The 18,928-nt window shown below is 42.1% G+C and overlaps 2 protein-coding genes across 2 annotated transcripts; one reads left to right on the top strand and one right to left on the bottom strand.

The window, feature by feature from the left end:
* Nucleotides 1–2,654: 2,654 nt before the first annotated feature.
* Nucleotides 2,655–7,256, bottom strand: ALG2 (ALG2, alpha-1,3/1,6-mannosyltransferase). The gene is made up of 3 exons (XM_008568785.1): nt 6,876–7,256; nt 4,043–4,693; nt 2,655–3,904 (listed from the first exon to the last, which is right to left on the bottom strand). Exons 1-3 carry the CDS (start codon nt 7,221–7,223, stop codon nt 3,653–3,655), a joined length of 1,251 nt encoding a protein of 416 aa, XP_008567007.1. The 5' UTR covers nt 7,224–7,256; the 3' UTR covers nt 2,655–3,652.
* Nucleotides 7,257–7,544: 288 nt separating this feature from the next.
* SEC61B (Sec61 beta subunit) lies at nt 7,545–17,041 on the top strand. The gene is made up of 4 exons (XM_008568784.1): nt 7,545–7,694; nt 7,869–7,966; nt 13,213–13,314; nt 16,759–17,041. The coding sequence occupies exons 1-4, from the start codon at nt 7,692–7,694 to the stop codon at nt 16,844–16,846; spliced, it is 291 nt and encodes a 96-aa protein (XP_008567006.1). The 5' UTR covers nt 7,545–7,691; the 3' UTR covers nt 16,847–17,041.
* The last annotated feature ends 1,887 nt before the right edge of the window (nt 17,042–18,928 follow it).

Here is an 18,928-nt window from a genome sequence, read left to right as displayed (position 1 = left end):
CCCTCATCCCCGGTCCCCTCTTGACACAGACAGAGCTGCAGGCTCCAGCAGCACCTCGGATCAGAAGTCAGAGTGGTAGCATCTCTCCTTACCCTCCCTCCCAAGGGTTGCTGTTTAATCAAGGGCAGGTTGGAAACTGAGCTCACCATTGGGAAAGCTCCCACCCCTCACTAGCAGGCATGAGACACTGGTATCTGGATGGAGGCCCCCTCACAGGCTATTGGAGTGAGAGCTGCAGAGGGTTGAGGTTAGGGATGAAGGGGTAGGGAGGTCAAAGGAAGTGGCAGGAGATAAGGGGTTTTTGATAAAAGCAGAGGTGATGTGAGTGGGTTCAGTCCCTCTGTGTGACCTCAGGCAGGTTCATTCCTCTTTCTGGGCCTCAGTTTCCCCATTTATGTAAGAGCAAATCAGGTTGGGTGACCTCTGGGGTCCCAGTCAGCCCTGACTAGCTTTGATTTTGGGAGTTGGAAATACAAAGAAAGGAGGTCATAGGACAGTTAATGACCCTGTAGAGGCGGACACAGAAGGGTTGATGATTGTGAACAGGGATGAGGGCAAATACAGAGCAGGGCAGAGAAGTGCTCGGGTGCACCATTTTCTTTTTGGAGAGAGATGAGGTGGAACAAGTGCAAGTGAGGTTGGCATCTTGGGCAGGTTAGAAGGTGGTGAAGCTTTGGCAGAAGAGGCATTAGTAGTACAATTCAAAGAACTGTTGAACTGCAGTTGGACAGTCCTGGGTTTGAATTATAGCTCCACTGCTTCCTAGCTTTAAGCCTCAGATTGTCCACCTGTAACAATGTCTATAATAATTACCTGGAAGGGTGCTGTGCAGAGCAAATGAGACAACCCAGAAACAGCTTTGCAAACCCTGAAGGCTGTCAAATAGGGGTTCAATAGTCACTGGATCATTGTCAAACAGGAACTGCAAACTGCTCTCCCTTAGCTGAGTGGGGGGGTCTATTTTCTATGGACAACATGCCTCTGTCCCCGCCCCTGTGGCCCATTGTGTGTGTGTGTGTGTGTGTGTGTGTGTGCGCACGCGCGTGTGTGTGTGTGTGTGAAAGATGTGATATTTATGTGAATCAAAGGGAAGCGGACTGAGAAATTCCAGTATGTGCAGAGTCCGCGAGATGTGATATTTATGTGAATCAAAGGGAAGCGGACTGAGAAATTCCAGTATGTGCAGAGTCCTGGCTGGATCAGGCACCATGGGTTGAATGCCGGCTTAGTCACTTTTCAACTGCATGCCCTAGGGCAAGTCTTTCACCTAAGATTATTTGTGTATAAAATGAGGATGAGGGATAATCATACCCACCTCACAATACTGCACCGAAGATGAAAAGGGAAAGTGAATAGCAAAGCCTTTCTAAATCTGAGGACCCATACAAGTGAACTGCAGTGCTGCAGGGGGAGTTGCACTGAAAAACACCGCGAGGAGTTTGCTTAGGGCCAAGGCAGAGTGAAGAATGGTAAGTAAAGTGGTTGGACTTTGGAATCAGAGAGCCTTGAGACTGCCCATCCTTCAAGGCTGTGACACAGGCAAGTTGCTTAACCACACTCATCTATGAAAGCAAGAATATCTACACCTCACAAAACAGGTGAGAATTAAATTAGTTGTCTGCTATGCATCTCATATCAACCCTGCACACAGTAGCACTAGAAGAATTGCTATTGATAAGGTCCCCAACAATTCACCTTCAATGTTCTATGCTTATATTTTCCTTAACCTCAGCTTAGTTTTGTAAGCTGTGAACACCTCCTACAGGCAAAGCTCCATCCCAGGTCAAGGAGCCAGGAGTTCATGTATCAGAAGCTGGAAGCTCATGGCAGGCAGGGCTCTGCATCCCTCCCAGACCTGTGAAGTCTTTCTGTGACCAGCTGGGGCTTAGGACAATGAAGAGAAGTTAAACTGAAGGCCCATGAACCATGTAGTCCATGTAGAAGGACCTGCATAAAAATGGTCAAATAAGCAAAAGTTTTAGCGCTTGGGTAAGCATCCTGTTATGGATCAGAGCATGACCAAGTCTGTCTGTGCTAAACCCAGAGGTCAGAGCCATCAGGCCTTTCTGGAAAGGCTGCAGATCCCAGAAACACATGAGCCAAGCCACAAAATGGGGATGACCTACTTTACTGGACAGTAAGCTTTCACTATGCCAAACAAAACCAAACTCAACAAAACTTTTCATTCCGTAAACTCAATATATTTGGCACCCTCATTTCATAGCACTCTTTTTTTGGCAGAGTCATTTTGATAACATGCTCCTGTGATACAGAGGCACATGATAAATAACAAACTGAAATTTCCTCCTCTGTAAAGCTCCCCAGAAGAAAGATAAAGTAGTGTGGCATGAACCCACATGAACTCCTATGGTAATTTTCAATATCCCCAAATTGCAAAATAGTAATAGCTAACATTTATATACTACCTGCTCAGTACTGTTCTCAGAGTACTTTACATATATTATTGCAATCTGTCATAAGCACACTAAGAGGAAAGTAGAATATACAATTATCCCACTTTACAGATGAAGAAACTGAAGTGCAGACTAATTTGCCCAAGGTCATTTAAGCCGACAGGCTCTCAACATGATTAATGTGGAGGCTTTGGCTAGTAATCTTTGCTATTTTTAATTTAAATGAACTTAGCTTTAGAGTTATGTTGAAGACTGCTTTATTATTTGTACTAAACCAACAGGTAAATAATGAACTCTAAGATTGGTCAGTGCCTTGAAAGGGCTAGAGTATACAGAAGGGAAAGATCACTTCCAGTTTGGGAGGTGGGTGGATGGTCAGGGCAGGCTTCACAGCAATGGCATCTAAGCCAGGTCTTGAAAGATAAAAAACATTGTGTCCTATACTTAGGAGCTCAGTCAATACAACGCAAATATTAACAAAGCTGAGACAACTGATGACAATAAGAAACATGTCCTAAACAAGATGCACACCGTATATGTGACACTATTTCCTCTTCATCCCAACACCCACTTTAATTTAGTTTTCTGACTTCAGGTCTGGCTGTCATACCTATGTTCCAAATACAAAAATTGATCATGGAAACCAAAATCTAATATTTTTTCGTCTCTATGATAAACATCTCTTATTGTCATGTCTCAGTAAGAATAAATCATCTTTGTTAAAAAAAAAAAAAAAAATTGAGCAGTCTTGCTATGAATCCAGGCAAAGGTATGACTAACAAAATTTCCTAACAGAAGACAGTGAACACTGTGGCAGATTAATTCTGGAACTACAATAACCCTGATCTCATTATGCTATGAAGTCAAATTAATCAACTTTGATAATTATGCACCTAAACTATCAAAACCAATTAAGGAAAAATTTCATTCAAAATTTAGACAGAGCAACAATAATCCAGATAATTAAAGTACTCTGCTGAATGTGGAATTGTACCGTATTTATAACTTAACACTGGTAAGCGTCGGAATGATTACAGCATAAAAGACATTGTTTTTCTGATAAAGTAGACAGGGACATGTGGCATACAGGAAGGTGGCTCAGATTCAAGACTCAAGTTTATTTTTAAAAAATCTCTTCTGCACTAGGTTCCAGGTTTCTTTTTTGGTTTTAAAACTGGTCTACAACTCATAAAAATGGCATTAATGAATGTAGCATTAAGACCTCAAAAAGAATTTGGTTATTCTGGCAGTTTGGTGACATATGAGTAGAGCTGTTCTGTAAATGCTTCAGAAGAAAATTTTTCCTTCACTCTGGCTCTTCCAGCCAAGCCCATTCTGGCTTTTAAGGAAGGTTCACGGATGAACTTTTCTATTGCTTCTGAGAAGTGCAGTGGGTCAGGCTCACACAGAAACCCTGTGATGCTGTGGACAACGGACTCCAAGGGCCCACCCGAATTAACAGCAATGACAGGGCACTGCATGTACATGGCCTCCAGGATGAACTTTTCTATTGCTTCTGAGAAGTGCAGTGGGTCAGGCTCACACAGAAACCCTGTGATGCTGTGGACAATGGACTCCAAGGGCCCACCCGAATTAACAGCAATGACAGGGCACTGCATGTACATGGCCTCCAAAGGAACAATACCAAAGTGCTCATTGCTCGGTGTGTAAAGCACACATGTGCAGCCATGCAGGAGTGAGATTTTCTGTTTGTCTGAGAAAGACCGCAGGAAGGTCACATATTGGTCAAGGTCATACTGCTGGACCATTTTCTTCAATTCCTGATAGTGTTCCACATTCTCCAGGACTCTCTCGTCATAACCACCTGCTATGATCAGATGAACTCTCTCCCAATCTTGGGATGTCAATCTTCCACGCAGCTGTACTAGGGCTTCCAGTGCCAAAGTCAGATTTTTCTTCCTTTCATATCTGTTGATGGAAAGGAACAGGAATTTTTTTCCCTCAGGGACTAAGTCATCAAGCTTTTCAGGAACAGCTGAGTCAAAGCTGGTGACATTCAGAGATGGGTAGAGGATGTCAGGATCTATGTGAGACAGAGACTTGAAGGTTTTCTTAAAAATGGCAGCTGTGAACCTGCTGTTGACCACGATGCAGTCTGCCATGCCTGTGGTGTATTCTTCTATCCAGTCAATTGGGGCCCTGTATAGCCGTTTAAGAAAAGAATCTCTCTTGGTGAGAAGCAGATCTGGAAAGTGACAGTAAAACAGAATCTTCTTACGCCGTCTGGCCAGCCTGAGCACTGGTATACAGGCAGATACCTAGTCAAAGCAAAAATCAACAGCAGATAAAGTGACTGGTGAATTCAGCTTCAACCAAACCAAAAGCACAGAGACCCATCCTGCCTGCTAGCCTGTGGGCTCTTCATGGACAATGTCTCATCCTGCCTTGTTTTCCCCCAGACTCTCACCCAGCACAATGCCTGGTGCATAGAAGACTAGTAGACGTTTGCTAGATGTGTTCTAAACATTTAAAGCTTCAAGTCCAATGGTTTTCTCTTGAATAATGCTTTCCAACAGAAATAAAATAAAAACCTAGTAACATTAACAAATTTTTTAAGGGTGAAATTAATATATTTTACTTATCCAAAATACTATCATTACAAAATGTAATCAATACTAAAAAATTTTAATGAGATACTTTACATTTTCCTTTTTTCACATTAAATCTTCAAAATCAGGTTTGTGTTTTAAATTTTAGCACATCTCAGTTCAGACTAGCCACATTTCAAGGGCTCAAAAGCTTGTGGCTGGTGGCTAACATATTGGACAGTGCAGTTCTCGGATCTTTCTTCTCCTAAGGAACTGAAAGGAATAAACTACAGTAGTTAAGAGCATAGGCTCTGGAGTCAAGATTGCCAAGGTTTGAATCTCAACTCTACTGTGACCAGGATCAAATAATTCATCCCTCTCTGGGCTTCATTTTCCTCTTCTGTAACACGGTGACAGTTATAATTAAAAAAAATCTATATGGTTGTTGTGATTATTTAATGCACTGATAAATGTAAAATGCTTTGAGTTTAGTACATAGTATGTGCTCAATAAATTATTAACCATAATCATTGCTGAGCAAAAACTACATGCTTGCATTACTAGAGACTGTCTTGTTGAGTAATCTCTACAAGTCGCTTAATCCCCAGCTCACTTAATACCTCAAGAAGGTCAGCTTTAGGTATATTGTGAAATTTATCCAAGGCTACTTAGCTAAAGTGGCAGATATGGAACTCGATAATACCTCAAGAAGGTCAGTTTTAGGTATATTGTGAAATTTATCCAAGGCTACTTAGCTAAAGTGGCAGATATGGAACTCGAATCCAGGTCTCCTACTTCCAAGCCCAGAATTTCTTCTCTACACTACAGTCTCAGCTGCCTTGTGCTTACTGATACAAGTAGGATGTTTGGTAAATGTCCATATTTCTTAAAACCAAAAAGCTCCCACACAGGCAAAGATGATCAAATATAGCTCAGGAGACACAATTAAAGAAATACAAATACAAATGTGGTGCCATTTCTACCTATCAGTTTGGCAAAGATGAAAATGGTCGACAATATCCCATGTGTACAAGAGCGCGGAGTAACAGGCTCTGTCACACACTGCAAGAGAATAAATTGCCCCACCAACGTTATTTCTAGAAATTTACTCAAAAGACATGCTTGCAAAAAAATAAAAAAATAAAAAAAATAAAACGATATTCATTACAATACTGATCTATTCCGAAAAAACTGGTCACAATGTTAGCGTCCTTTAATAAAAGAATATATCTGGAAGGATACAGGAGAAACTGTTAATAGCGGCTATTCTCAGGGAGAGAAATGGGATGGGACTTTTATATTTTACCCTTTTATACTATTTTAATTTTTAGGGCTGAGCGAATGTTACTTTTTGAAATACATTTTTCTGGGGGGTAGGGGGAACATAAGAAGAGTCTAAAATAGCACACCCATGTGGATGTTATTTACCAAGGTAAAGAACGTGGACTTTTCTCCAAAGACCAATGGGAAGCCCTGCTACAGTTTTAATGGGGGAAAGTCATATTTAGCTTGGTTTTTAAACACATGACACTGTTTAGAATCAGAGTGGCCTGTATGGAAGTAGAATTAACAGAAATAATAGAGAAGAGCGAAGACAATACAAGAAGTATTTTTAGAACGAGCCCCAAGGCCTGTTTGCTTCAGAATCATCCGACGACCCAGTTAAAATGCAGATTTCTGGGCCCCACCTCAGGGATCCAGGATGAAAACTTCCCGGAGCATGGGGCCCTGCAATGTGCACCTTTAAGGGGTCCACACTCAAGCTGCAGAACCAGTCTCACTCCCAGCTCTGACTTCTTAGGTCAGTTCCAAGCTTTCCGAACCGCAGACGGCAGAGGTCCTCCCTTAGAGGCCATGCGTGTCCTCCACAGTGCGGCCAACGCTCGCGCGGCCGGCCCGGCGACCGCCTCACCTGGTCGCACACGACCACGTCGAACTCCTCGTCGGCGAGGAACAGCACGTAGAGCGCCAGGAAGACCATGCGCACGTAGGCACAGACGGCGGCGCCGCGGCCGCCCCAGCCCAGGCTGCGCGGCAGCCAGTCCCCGGCGCAGTGCACCGGCAGCTCGCGGCTCTCGGCGAAGCAGTGGCGTGGATCATAGTGCGCTGTCCAGATCTTCACGCTACACCCGCGAGCCTGCAGCGCCAGCGCCGCGTCCAGCACCAACCGCTCGGCGCCGCCCACGCCGAGGTCCGGGTGCAGGAACAGCACCGACGGGCTGGGACCCGGCTTCAAACCCTCCTCCTGCTTCTCCTCCATGGCCCGAGAGCTGCGCCTGCGCCCTGCGCGCAAAAGGGGCTTCCGCGCAAGCTCCGCCCTCTGGCTCCCAGCTGGCCACTGCGGGTCGACCCCGCCCTGCCGCGCGTGCGTCATTTAGGCCACATCAGCGCAAATCAGTGGGCGCCTAATAACTGCCAGAGAAGATTTCTCGTCTGACCTTAGCTATATACTTTCTTTGGTAGGAATTGGAGCCTGTTAAGGACTCTGTAATTCAAAATAAGGAGAAGGAAGGCCTGTACTTCCCACACTGCCGCTAACCAAGTCGCTTGTAGAAGACTTTCTACAGGCATATCGTGGGACAACTCAGGCGTCCCTGGAGTCAGCGAGGACCTTGCTCGCAGGTCTGGGGGCGGAGCCCGACCCATTCTCTCCAGCTGCAGGACCTTTGGTGGCTCCGCAACTTACCGACCGTCAGCATCAGCGCCCTGCCACCCTCCGGCCTCCAGCATGGTATGGCGGCCCTAGCTTCCCCTTCTTGGTCCCTGCCTCTTCCTGGCGCCCTGACTCCTGCCTTACGCCTCGTCCTTCTTCTGTGGCTCCCTTGCTTTCCCCAGCGTCCGGTGTGGGTGTCGGTCTCGGGTGCGGGCCGGTGGCGCTCACCCGTCTGTCTGTCTCTCTCCACAGCCTGGTCCGACCCCCAGTGGCACTAACGTGGGCTCCTCTGGACGCTCTCCCAGCAAGGCAGTGGCTGCCCGGGCGGCGGGATCTACTGTCCGGCAGAGGTAAGGATCCCTGCGGCCTGCTCTGTTGCGAACTCGGAGAGTTGGGGCCCAGGAGTAAGCTTGGAAAGGAGACCCTGGGATTTGAAGATTCACAAGGGAAAAATGAACTTCAGATGACGTGGCCGTGGGAGTAGATACAGGCCTTTTGGGAAGGAGGCGGAATTATTTCTCGTTGTTCAGTTTCGCGCATCACTTTTAAAAAAGGAAAGTTAAACTGGAATAGGGTCAGAGACCACTTTAAGAAAACTGATGTCATTGAACTGGTGTCGCTGGACCTGAGCTCTGCATTCTCATTTCCATCTGGAGTTCCTACACAGTTATTAAACTATCTAACATAACTTGTCCGACACAAAACTCAGTCTCTCCATTGACCCTACCCTCCTCCGTCCGCAATTATTTCTCTATGTGGCACTGCTATGCACTCGTTTACCCAAAGCCAGAAACTTCAGCGTCATCTTGGGTTCTTCTTATGCTATCTGGCTATCCAGTCATCTACAAGACTTTAAATTCTACATGAAAACCTTCTCATCAGTTCTTTTTTCCTCCATTTCTACTGCCCCAGCTTAGCCCTCAACCTCTCTCGTCTACTTATGCGTTTGTTACCTATCTCTTCTCTCTCCACTTCAATTCCAGTTTATCCTCCACTTTGCTCTTACTCTTCTGCTTAGTTTTTCCAGTTAGTTTCTTGTTGCTTAACTTAAAAAAAAAGGGCAGGAGGGATTACCAAGGCTCTTGATGGTCTTTTCAAACTAACTCTGTCTTCCCTTTCCTGTGGTCCAGCAACAGTGAAGTTATTGCTGTTTTCTGAAATCAGTACCTCTTCCTCCTCAAGGCAAAATTTTATTTGTTTTTCAAGACTAAGCCCAGGGATTATTTCACTTGTGGCCTTCTCTGTATTTGCGAGCAACAGTAGCTATTAGCTTTCACTTTTGCTCCCATGGCATTTTGTGCGTATCATCATAAGACCATTTATGTTTCCATATTCCTTCTTTCCTAGACTTTGACAGAGAACCTGCCCAAGTCATTTCTATTTGTAGCCATAAGGCCTGACACAATAAATGATGAATTAATGAAGGAATCAAGCAACCTTGTTGTCTTAGAATTTTTGAAGGAACTAGTGGAGTTTTGTCTAGAGAGGGAAAGGCCTCGAAGGGATGCATGAAATCTATTCTTAAGGATGTGAAGAGGGATGAGACTTTTCTTGTTGGCTGCAATAGGTAAATCTAAAACTGATGATTTGAACTTACATGAAATAGATTTCATCTCAGAGCAAAGAAATTCTGACAGAACTGTTGGAAATGGTAAGATTATCCTGAACGATTGTCAGTTCCTGTTATTGAACTGTTCAAGAGAAGTGTATCAAGCTGTGGTTTAGTTTATATGGGCTTGGAGTGTTTTCTCATTTTCACCCTAGAATTTGGAGATTCTTTGTACAGGAATGGGAAACATGTCCTGTAGGTACATCTTCTTCAGGAATTGGCCTGGTTAATGAGCATTGGTAGTACTGTGGCAGGGAAGTTTGGCCATCTGAGTATTTTTAAAGGAAAAAGGAGAAGCTCGTACTCACCAAATGTGAATTTGATGATAAAATAACTTAGTTAATAAACAAAAATGAAATAACTGATGCACAAGTGAAATGGAGAACTTAAACATTTGAGACCACATGCAGCTTTTAAAGTTATGGGTGTTGTCATTTTTTAGGATTCAGTATGATGGGGCCAGTGTAACTAGACAGACCATAATTGTATGTATTGAGAGACCCAGCAATGTTCCCTTTTAGAATTTTGGCACTGGTTAAGTATTATTTCATGAGTGTAACGTAATACGTATTGGTTGTCTAAGAATATGTCCTTGCTTCGTAAGTCTTTAAGAAAATATTGAGGCTAATGATTAATATGCTTTGGATTATGTAGTATGCATATTTGCATTCTCCATGCTCCGTATTGGTTGTCTAAGAATATGTCCTTGCTTCGTAAGTCTTTAAGAAAATGTTGAGGCTAATGATTAATATGCTTTGGATTATGTAGTATGCATATTTGCATTCTCCATGCTCAATGAGGTAATAGAGTTAGTACCTTGGAGAAGAAGTGGTATGGGATTTAAGGTCAGACCGGGGTTGGAGTCTTTGCTCTGCTTAATACAATGTAGAAGGAAGTTGCTGTGAGGATGAAAGGAGCAGTAATGCTCTGTAAACTGTAAAGCTGTGAAGGGCTACACAGCGTTCAAGGAGGATTAATGGAACTCAGTGATATTAAGATGGTGGAAGAGCCAGGGATGTTAGGATGGTTATCAAATAGTTATTGAGGGTCTTCTACATGCCAGCTGCTGTGTCAGCTCTGAGGATTTATTTGTGAACAAGAAAAGCAGGGTTTGTCCTCATGAACCTTATATTCCAGTGTGGGAGACCATAAACAAGACAAATAAGTAAATAACTTAAATTCAGGCAATAAGGGCTATGAAGAGAAATAAAGCCAGGTGGAAGATAGAGAGTGGTGGGGTAGGGTGAGGGTGGATAGTTGTTTTATGTAGGGTGTTCAGAGTAGGTGACATTTGAGTAGAGACCTGAAAGAAGGAGGGGAGACAATCATGCAGTGATCTCAGGAGGAATAGGCTTCATAGGCAAGAGGAATGGTTAAGTGTAAAGATTCCAAGGTCAGTGAGCTTGGCTTCTTCAAGAACAGCCAGAAGACCATCCTGTTAGAACATAGTATGTAAATGGTTAGGAAAACCATTGTGTTAAGATATTGGAAGGGGAAAGCAGTTATACAGTGGCCAGAAAGAAGGTAAAATAGATCCAAATAGAAATTTAAGAGATTAAAGTGGGCTCTGTTACTGCTACCTAACTTCACAGTGAGGGACTAGGAGGTGTTTTGAGTACATTTTGGTATTTCTAGGGGCCCTTTTTTTTTTTTTTCAAATCCTCTGCTATGTCCCGTGTGCCAAGAGAAGTAAGAAATCTTAAGAGAGGCCAGCCTGATTCCTCTGGGGCTGCTTTAATTCCAGGAGACTTTGAAGATAGGAACTGGGAGTCAGGAGTCCTTATCCTGCCTCAGCTGATGACTTATCATGACCACACTGGGTTTATTTTCTAACACAAGTTCCTTTTTATGAACAAGGAGGAACATTTCAGATACCTACCCCACCGATGTATCTGTATGTGTGAACTTTTTCTAAGTGCATGAATTACTCTGTAAATCCCTATACGATTATGTTTGCTATTTACAATTAGTTTTCCCATAGAAACAGTCATATGATGGAGTTATAAGCTCCCAGGCCATCACACAGCCCGTAGTTAACATGTCTGGAATATAATCCTTGTAGTACAATAGACCCAAATCATTGTTTGACACTGATTGCTGTCAAAGTTCCAGCATGAATACAGCTCTTCTGCTGGAATGCCACTGGAACTAGGACTCCACTGTTACACTCCATCAGGAAGCAGAGCAATCTCCCTGAGCTATAGGCAGTGCTGCTTACATTCAGAGTGTGGTGGAAAGGCCTTGGCTGGGTGATGTGGGCATTAGGACCAGGGCTGGGAGGAAGGCAAGAGATGATGGTGGGGATCAGGTTTTCACTTCTCTGTTTCTTCTCTGTATGCCCCTTTCCTTTTTCAAAAACCCAGAATCAGCAGCCCACAGATACTGGAATGGGATTTTAAGGAAAGAATACTGGGATTTGGTTAATGGAGGGAAGTGATGAGACAGAGCATGCCCTTTCTCCTCTTCCTTTCTGCACACATGGGACTTCTGAGCTGATGAGAAATGGGCTGAAAAAGATTCCTTCTGATCTTTCCTCTCACCACTTACCCCATGTTGTAGCACTACCACTGGGGTGAGATGAGCAGCTGAGACTGGGGTAGTACTGTGTGGCAGGATAGTTGCTGGGTGGGGTTCCCCCGGGACTGAGGGCTTCTCCCAGAGAGGAAGGAGAGGATTCCCTGTGCCTGTTCCTGGTCAGTGGTGTAACTGTTGTTAGGCTGCTTCTGTTTGCTAGGGCTGCGTATATCAAATAGCTCATTTCACAAGCTGTCTTAGTCCATTTGTGCTGCTAAAACAAAATACCTGAGACTGGGTAATTTATAAAGAACAGAGATTTATTTCTCACAGTGCTGGAGGCTGGGGAGTCCAAGATCGAGGGTTCCACATCTGGCAAGGGCCTTCATGCTGCGTCATCCCATGGAGGAAGGCAGAACGGCAGGAGAGCACGAGAGAGCAAGAGATTGAACTTGCAGCCTCAAGCCCTTTTATAATTGGCATTAATCCATTCTTGAGGACAGAGCCCTCATGTCCTAAACACCTCACATTAGGCCCCTCCTCCCAACACTGTTGCATTGGGGATTACTTTTCCAGCACATTTTTTGGGGGGACACATTGCAAATCACAGCCTTGATCCCCCTGTGAGAGAATAGTTCTGGTTGGGTCTTTTCTGCAGTTTTTCACATCCAACCTCTCTGTCCAAGGTCTGTGATCAGTATATCAAAATAGTGAAATGAGATTACAAAGTAATTTTCCGTAAAACATATATTCCATTTTGGGATCTGGATACAATTAAAGTTTAGTGTTTTTTGTCTCTTTTGCAGTAAAAACATAATTTTAAAACATATCTTTTAAAGTGGTCATTTTAAGATCAGATTATATGGATTCAGGACATTTTTTAATGGGTTTGTTACTTGGCTTCACAAAAGTACATGTGAAGAGAAACTGAAATGCACTGTCTGAATGAGGCAGCAGGGTGCTGTGGGCAAGTGGATGGGCTCTGGAGTCAGAACCAGGTCCACGTCCCAGCCACCTGCTGGCAGTGTGGTCTTGGGCATTCTGCTTAAGCTTTTCTGAGACTAATTTTCCTCTTTTAAAAAATGGAAACTAACTATTTTTCACAGTTATTGTATGCATTGGCATATGGCAGGTACTCAGTTCATCGTAGTTACCATGATCAGAGTAATAAAAGCAAGAATTTGGGTGGGTACTAGCAAAGAAGCAACTTGGGTTATTGTATGCATTGGCATATGGCAGGTACTCAGTTCATCGTGGTTACCATGATCAGAGTAATAAAAGCAAGAATTTGGGTGGGTACTAGCAAAGAAGCAACTTGGGTTTTTTTTAATTGGTTCTTTAAAAATGTAATGGTAACATATGTTATCTTATGACGCTATTATGAGGATATGATGCTACATATATACATATGACACTATTATAAGGATTTCCCCCCACTAAAAAGGTCATTTGTAACATTTTCTTCTCTTACAGGAAAAATGCCAGCTGTGGAACAAGGAGCACAGGCCGCACCACCTCGGCAGGCACTGGGGGGATGTGGCGATTCTACACAGAAGATTCACCTGGCCTCAAAGTGTAAGTCTTGGGAACAGACCTTGTGTTTCTAGTGTCACCAGAGCAGTGCTGTCTGTCTCTGCCACCAGGGGTGCTTGCTTTGATGAGATTTACAGTACACAGCAGCTTCATTTGTGCCAGGTGGGCTGGGTTTGGTTTGCCCATTTATCAATCGATTAGACAGTTTAGGGCCTGGAATGACATCTCTTCATGGAGGGAGTAAGAGGAAGGGATGATCTTCATGTAGCTATGTCAGAATAAATGATGGGAACCGAGAGAACTGGAGGGAAAACCACTTAATTAGATGAAATTGCTCTTGATTTGGTGTTCTTGCCCCACACTGAGAAATAGGAGTAATCATTTGAATAGGAATTGGGTGATTTTTCAAAGTTTTCCTGGAGGTATAAGCTGATCCTATTACAACCTAATGGAAGTTTTTCCATTAGGCTGTGTTACCAAAAGTTCCTTGGCCTCCTTTGGTGGGTGGTGAGTAGACGTGGGTGAACTTATCACTTTTCAAGTTCTTAGGCCTGGGAGTGCTCATTAGGTGATGGAAATGGGCATCAAGGGGACCCCTGTCCCCATGCCTTGCTCACCACACTTGCCAGGATTTCTGGTGCTATGTGGCAGACCCGATCCCACAGCTTTCTGACCGGAGTAGGCTCTAGAACACCACCGCTTACACCTGTTCCCTGACTATACCCAGTGGATGAGGAATTGGAATAGTGATAGCAATTCATTTGCATAGGACTTGATGCTTTGCCAAGAACTTTCAATATCTATTTTCTGGTTTGATCTGCTCAAGCAATCCTGTGGGATGGGAGGTGTTGCCATTTTGCAGATGGGATTCAGGGAGGTGAAGTGACATGCTTGAAGACAAACAGCAAGAGATGGAACCAGATATTCTGACTGTTAAATCCTGCCTGGTAGGAAAGAGGCAAAATTGGGTTAATTTGGATTGGTTTAATTAATTTGACCAGCAGCTTGACTTGCATCACAAATTTAGTTTATTAAGGCTTCTCTGGAATTCTTGAGATTTTGATTCTATTTATTGATTCCTCCCCCCCCTCCTGCCCCCCCATTATATTGGAGACTTATATGGTAAGGCAAGAATCTGTTTAGGAAGTAATTCTTCTTTGGGGATATGTGAGTTGACAGCATTCTGACTGACAACCTTTTGGTCTTTGTTAGAGGGAAATTCTCTGAGAATTTCAGAGAGAAATTTTGAAGCTCCTTGCTCTTCAGAGTATTCAAGGGACTCATTTTAAACCCTTTTTCAGAAGGTAGTAAAAACCTGTTCCCCTATGGGTGAGTCTGGCTTGTGTTTGCTCTGGGCTTCCTGCTGTTGTACAGTCAGACTTGCTTGCTGCTACAGCTTGAGTGTTCCAGGAATCAATAGAAGCTATTTCTGAAAATGTCATAAACCACACTCTCTTCACATCAAAGATAGATATTTTTGGTGAAGGGATACAGTTGGGAATTACTATCTACAAATCCATGTCTTAGAGCAATCAGACAATATCTTGGAGCTTGCTTTTGGCTCTTTCTAGGAGTTTAGAATTCTTTTTCAGGTTGATAATAGAATTTCCCAAGAGTGTATTATAAGCCTGTGTTTAATGTGTATTAATTTATTTAGTACTTAAGCAACCCTGTGAGATAGGTACTATAATTATCCCCACTTTACAGATGAGAAAACTGAGGCTTGGAAAAGGTAAGTGTATTCATCTATTTCTATTGCTTATGACAGATTACCTGAAACTGGGTAATTTATAAAGAAATGAAGTTTATTTCTTACAGTTTTGGAGGCTAGGAAATCCAAAGTCCAGGGAACTCATCTGTTGAGGGTCTTCTTACAATGACATAGGGTGTTACATCGCCAATAGCCTGAGCAAGAATGAGCTAAACTTCTCACTTGCTGTCCTTATAAAACCATCATAACCACACCTGTGACCACCCATTAAACCATCAATGTATTAATCCATTCACGAGGATACAGTCTTCACAGTCTAATCACCTCTTACATTACAGGTCCTTTCAATTACCATAATAGAATTTCCCATCCTCTTAACACTGTTACAATGGAAATTAAGTTTCTAATACATGAACTTCTGGGGGACACATTTAACCCATAGCAGTAAGTAATGGGGCCAGTCAGTCACAGCTTGTAAGTGACAGTTGGTTTCCAAACCCTGCCAATGTAACTCCGAGAGGTGTACTCTCAGCTTTATGCTGTATGGCTGGTGTTACTCTAAGGTTGCCTGTAGGGTAATGTGATCAAGGGCAGTGTGGTGATGGTCTCTTCCCACGTACTTTTAAATTTGTTTATTCCCTTAGTGTACAAATTTTGGAGGAACAAAATAGGAGTGTAGCAAGGACTTTGATCTTTGTGCATTATTTATTGTTCAGCTGTGGTCTCTGTTACCCTGGCTGCTTCACCGGGTTACTTACACTGCCTTGATGATTATAAAGATTCCTTTTCTGTGGTCTTTTCCATTCTCTACTCCCTAGTCGTATCTGGGAGGTGAAGTGAGACATCTTGAATTCTCCAAAACGGGTGTTGGCAGGAGAGTCAAAGAGGTGCAACCTGTAATGTTTCACTAAAGTAGACATTCACAGGTTTTGTGAAATCTAGGAGTTCTCCCTTTAAGAAACTCATATGCTAATTCTCAGCCTGAAAGACATTTGATTTAAGAAAGGGCTGATGAGTAAAATTTCTTTCCTATAATAAACTCATGAATATAAATCAAACTTAGTACATGTTGCCTAGAATATTTGCTCTTTGAAGGTGGAAACCTTGAGACAGTAAAATGAGCAGTATGTGTGGAATCAGAAAACCTGAGTTCAAATCTCTTTCCATTCTGGTGTGTGTTTGTAGGCAAGTAATAATTAGTCTCATTGAGCCTCAGTTTTCCTTATTTATAAAGTGAGATTAATACTTGTCTCATGTGTGTCATGAATGTGTTATACAGGTCAAATGGGATCTTATTTTTGAAAACACACTGTAAATTATTTAACGTGGTGTTCATATGTGTATATGTAATACATTGTAGTTAGACAAGGAAAGTGGTCTTTAAATAAATCTTAATTTGAAAAAAATAGTTTGGTGATTAAATCACTTCACTTAAAGACTTTGGGAAATTTTTCTTCTTTTTATTTTGGAAAATATCAAATACATGAAATTAGACTAGTGTCTCCAAGACATCAGATCATTTTATTTGTAATGTTTTGGTATGTTTCACTAAAAGATAAGGGCGCCTCCTTTCTAAGCACTACCACAATGCCATCATCAAAATATCCACAATAATAATTTTGGGAATATTTTTAAATGATGTAAATTATGTTCTTGGATGACTCTTAAGAGCTTTCCTCCCTTCCCCCCACTACTCCCCTAGGCAATCTTTAATATTACAAATGTGATGATAAATTATTACTAAAAGTAAGCTTGTCTTCTCTTCTTATTTCTAGTGGCCCTGTTCCAGTATTGGTTATGAGTCTTCTGTTCATCGCTTCTGTGTTTATGTTGCACATTTGGGGCAAGTACACTCGTTCATAGATTCAGCTACATCCATCTGTCATCTGAAGAAGAAGGAAAAAACCCAACATATCTTGGACCAAAGTATAGTGATTTTCTGTTCATGAGAAAAATTTTCTGTAAGCTTACTGTTTTACAAGGAACTTAACAGGAATTGATTTTGAGGAATCAGTTTTTTTCTATGGCTAATAAACTTTTTAATTCATTTGTACTGGGTCTGATTGCTAATGCCCCATTGTTAGGGCCCTTAGTCTCTTGACCTTTAGATTTACAAGTAAATATGTAGAAAATATGTATTGTGGAGATTGTGTTCTTTGTTGGATTGACAGTTCCTTATATGACCATGTGGTCATTCAAACCAAAGATACGGTAGTTGGCTTTGGCTTGTTTTCTTCTAGGTATTTCTGTCCTGGTGATTGTCATTTTGGGTATTCTGCAATTTTCAAAGAGTATGCCTGTGATTCCTTCAGGCAGATCTGTGTTCAAAGGCAGCTGGTACCCAGGGAAACAGTCAAAGAAATCAGAAACTGGAAATCTTGGATGAAATGTTTGCTCGTTCTGTTCTTTGTCTCTAAAACCATAGTTAATATTTTGCCTCTTCTTTCTCTCTAGTTCTTAATTCCATGCATGTAGACCGGGGGTTTCCACCCATTTATCTTATTGCTAAAACTATTTTGAAAGAATTAATTTTGTAAATTGGATTTATCAAATAAAATTTTGTTTTCATTTGAATTAAAATTAAAGACCTTTCTAATCAGAGTGAGATACTAGCATTTCAACACTGAGTTAATATAATTCCAACCAAAAAAAAGTTTTGGAAGTTTCACTTAGCTTATGCTGCCATACTGGATATAAGCATTCAATTTCTCATAGGCCCTAGGAAATACCGAGGATTTCTCAGAGGAGCCTAGGACTCCAAGCCAGAATTTCTGAAGAGTAAGTGAACCCTGTGAAATGCCCTAGTTTTCCAGCAGAATCACAAAATGATGAAGAGGTGTATTAGTTAAAAAATAGATAATTTAGGCCGGCCCGGTGGCGCACTGGATAGTGCGCCCGCTTGGGAAGCGCGGCAGCGCTCCCGTCCCATGATGAAGAGGTGTATTAGTTAAAAAATAGATAATTTAAAAAACATCTTTTTCATAGATTAAGCTTATTTAAAAAATTATTTGAACAATTAAGCGATTTCATAAGTGTTTTTTAAAATTCTAGCTGTAAAGTAGTTTTCAGTCCAAAGTGTCAAATTTAAATGATGAAAGTATGTATTTTTAAAAAAGATTTCCTAGGGCAGTATAATGGTGAGTGTGCTCTTGTAAATCCTAACAAATGGCATTTCATTGGGAAAAAGTTGATGAAAAACTGGTTTCCTTGGATCCTGTGAATTGCTTATTACATGAAACAGGTGTCTTTATTTTTGAAATGCAGGGAAAAAAGTCTCAGTTTTGTTTGGAAGAAATTAAAGATGATAATATCTATAATGAATTTTTCCGATAGGTTCATGGTACCAATAACAGCTAATTTGGAAAAAATATCTGTTCCTCTGTCCAGGGAGGTTTGTTTCTTCTGGGAGAGGTGCTGCAGCCACACGGGGGAGCTATTTGGTTATGAGGGGGGCATTCTCTTCCTTGCACCCATCTGCCTAGCCATGGCCTCTGGTGGACTGGTAGCTGAAAGTCACTGAATCTTCTGAGCTAGCAATTTATAAGAAAATGTTAATTTTCAGGGGCAGAACAAGGAGATATTTCATTCAGCAGAAGGAGGAGAAGGAAAATTGGGGGCTGGGTATAAAGATATACAACTATTATGTAGCTCCTTTTGGCTCTGATGATACAATGCTAATACCGTAGCTGAGAATCTTAGTGTTCAAGCTGTTCCTTTTTTTTTTTCCAATTTTTTTTATTGTGATATAAAATACACATAAAAATTACCATCCTGACCATTTTTAAGTATATGAGTCAGTGATATTAAATACATTCATATTGTTGTGCAACCATTACCACCATCCACCTTCAGAATTCTTTTCATCTTGCAAAACTGAAACTCTATACCGACTAAGCCATTACCACCCTTCCCCCTGCCCCTGACAACCCCTGTCGTATTTTCTCT

This window comes from Galeopterus variegatus, unplaced genomic scaffold (genome assembly GCF_000696425.1).
Source record: "Galeopterus variegatus unplaced genomic scaffold, G_variegatus-3.0.2 Scaffold442, whole genome shotgun sequence".
Lineage (NCBI taxonomy): Eukaryota > Metazoa > Chordata > Mammalia > Dermoptera > Cynocephalidae > Galeopterus > Galeopterus variegatus.
This window is presented reverse-complemented; position numbering and strand designations above follow the sequence as displayed.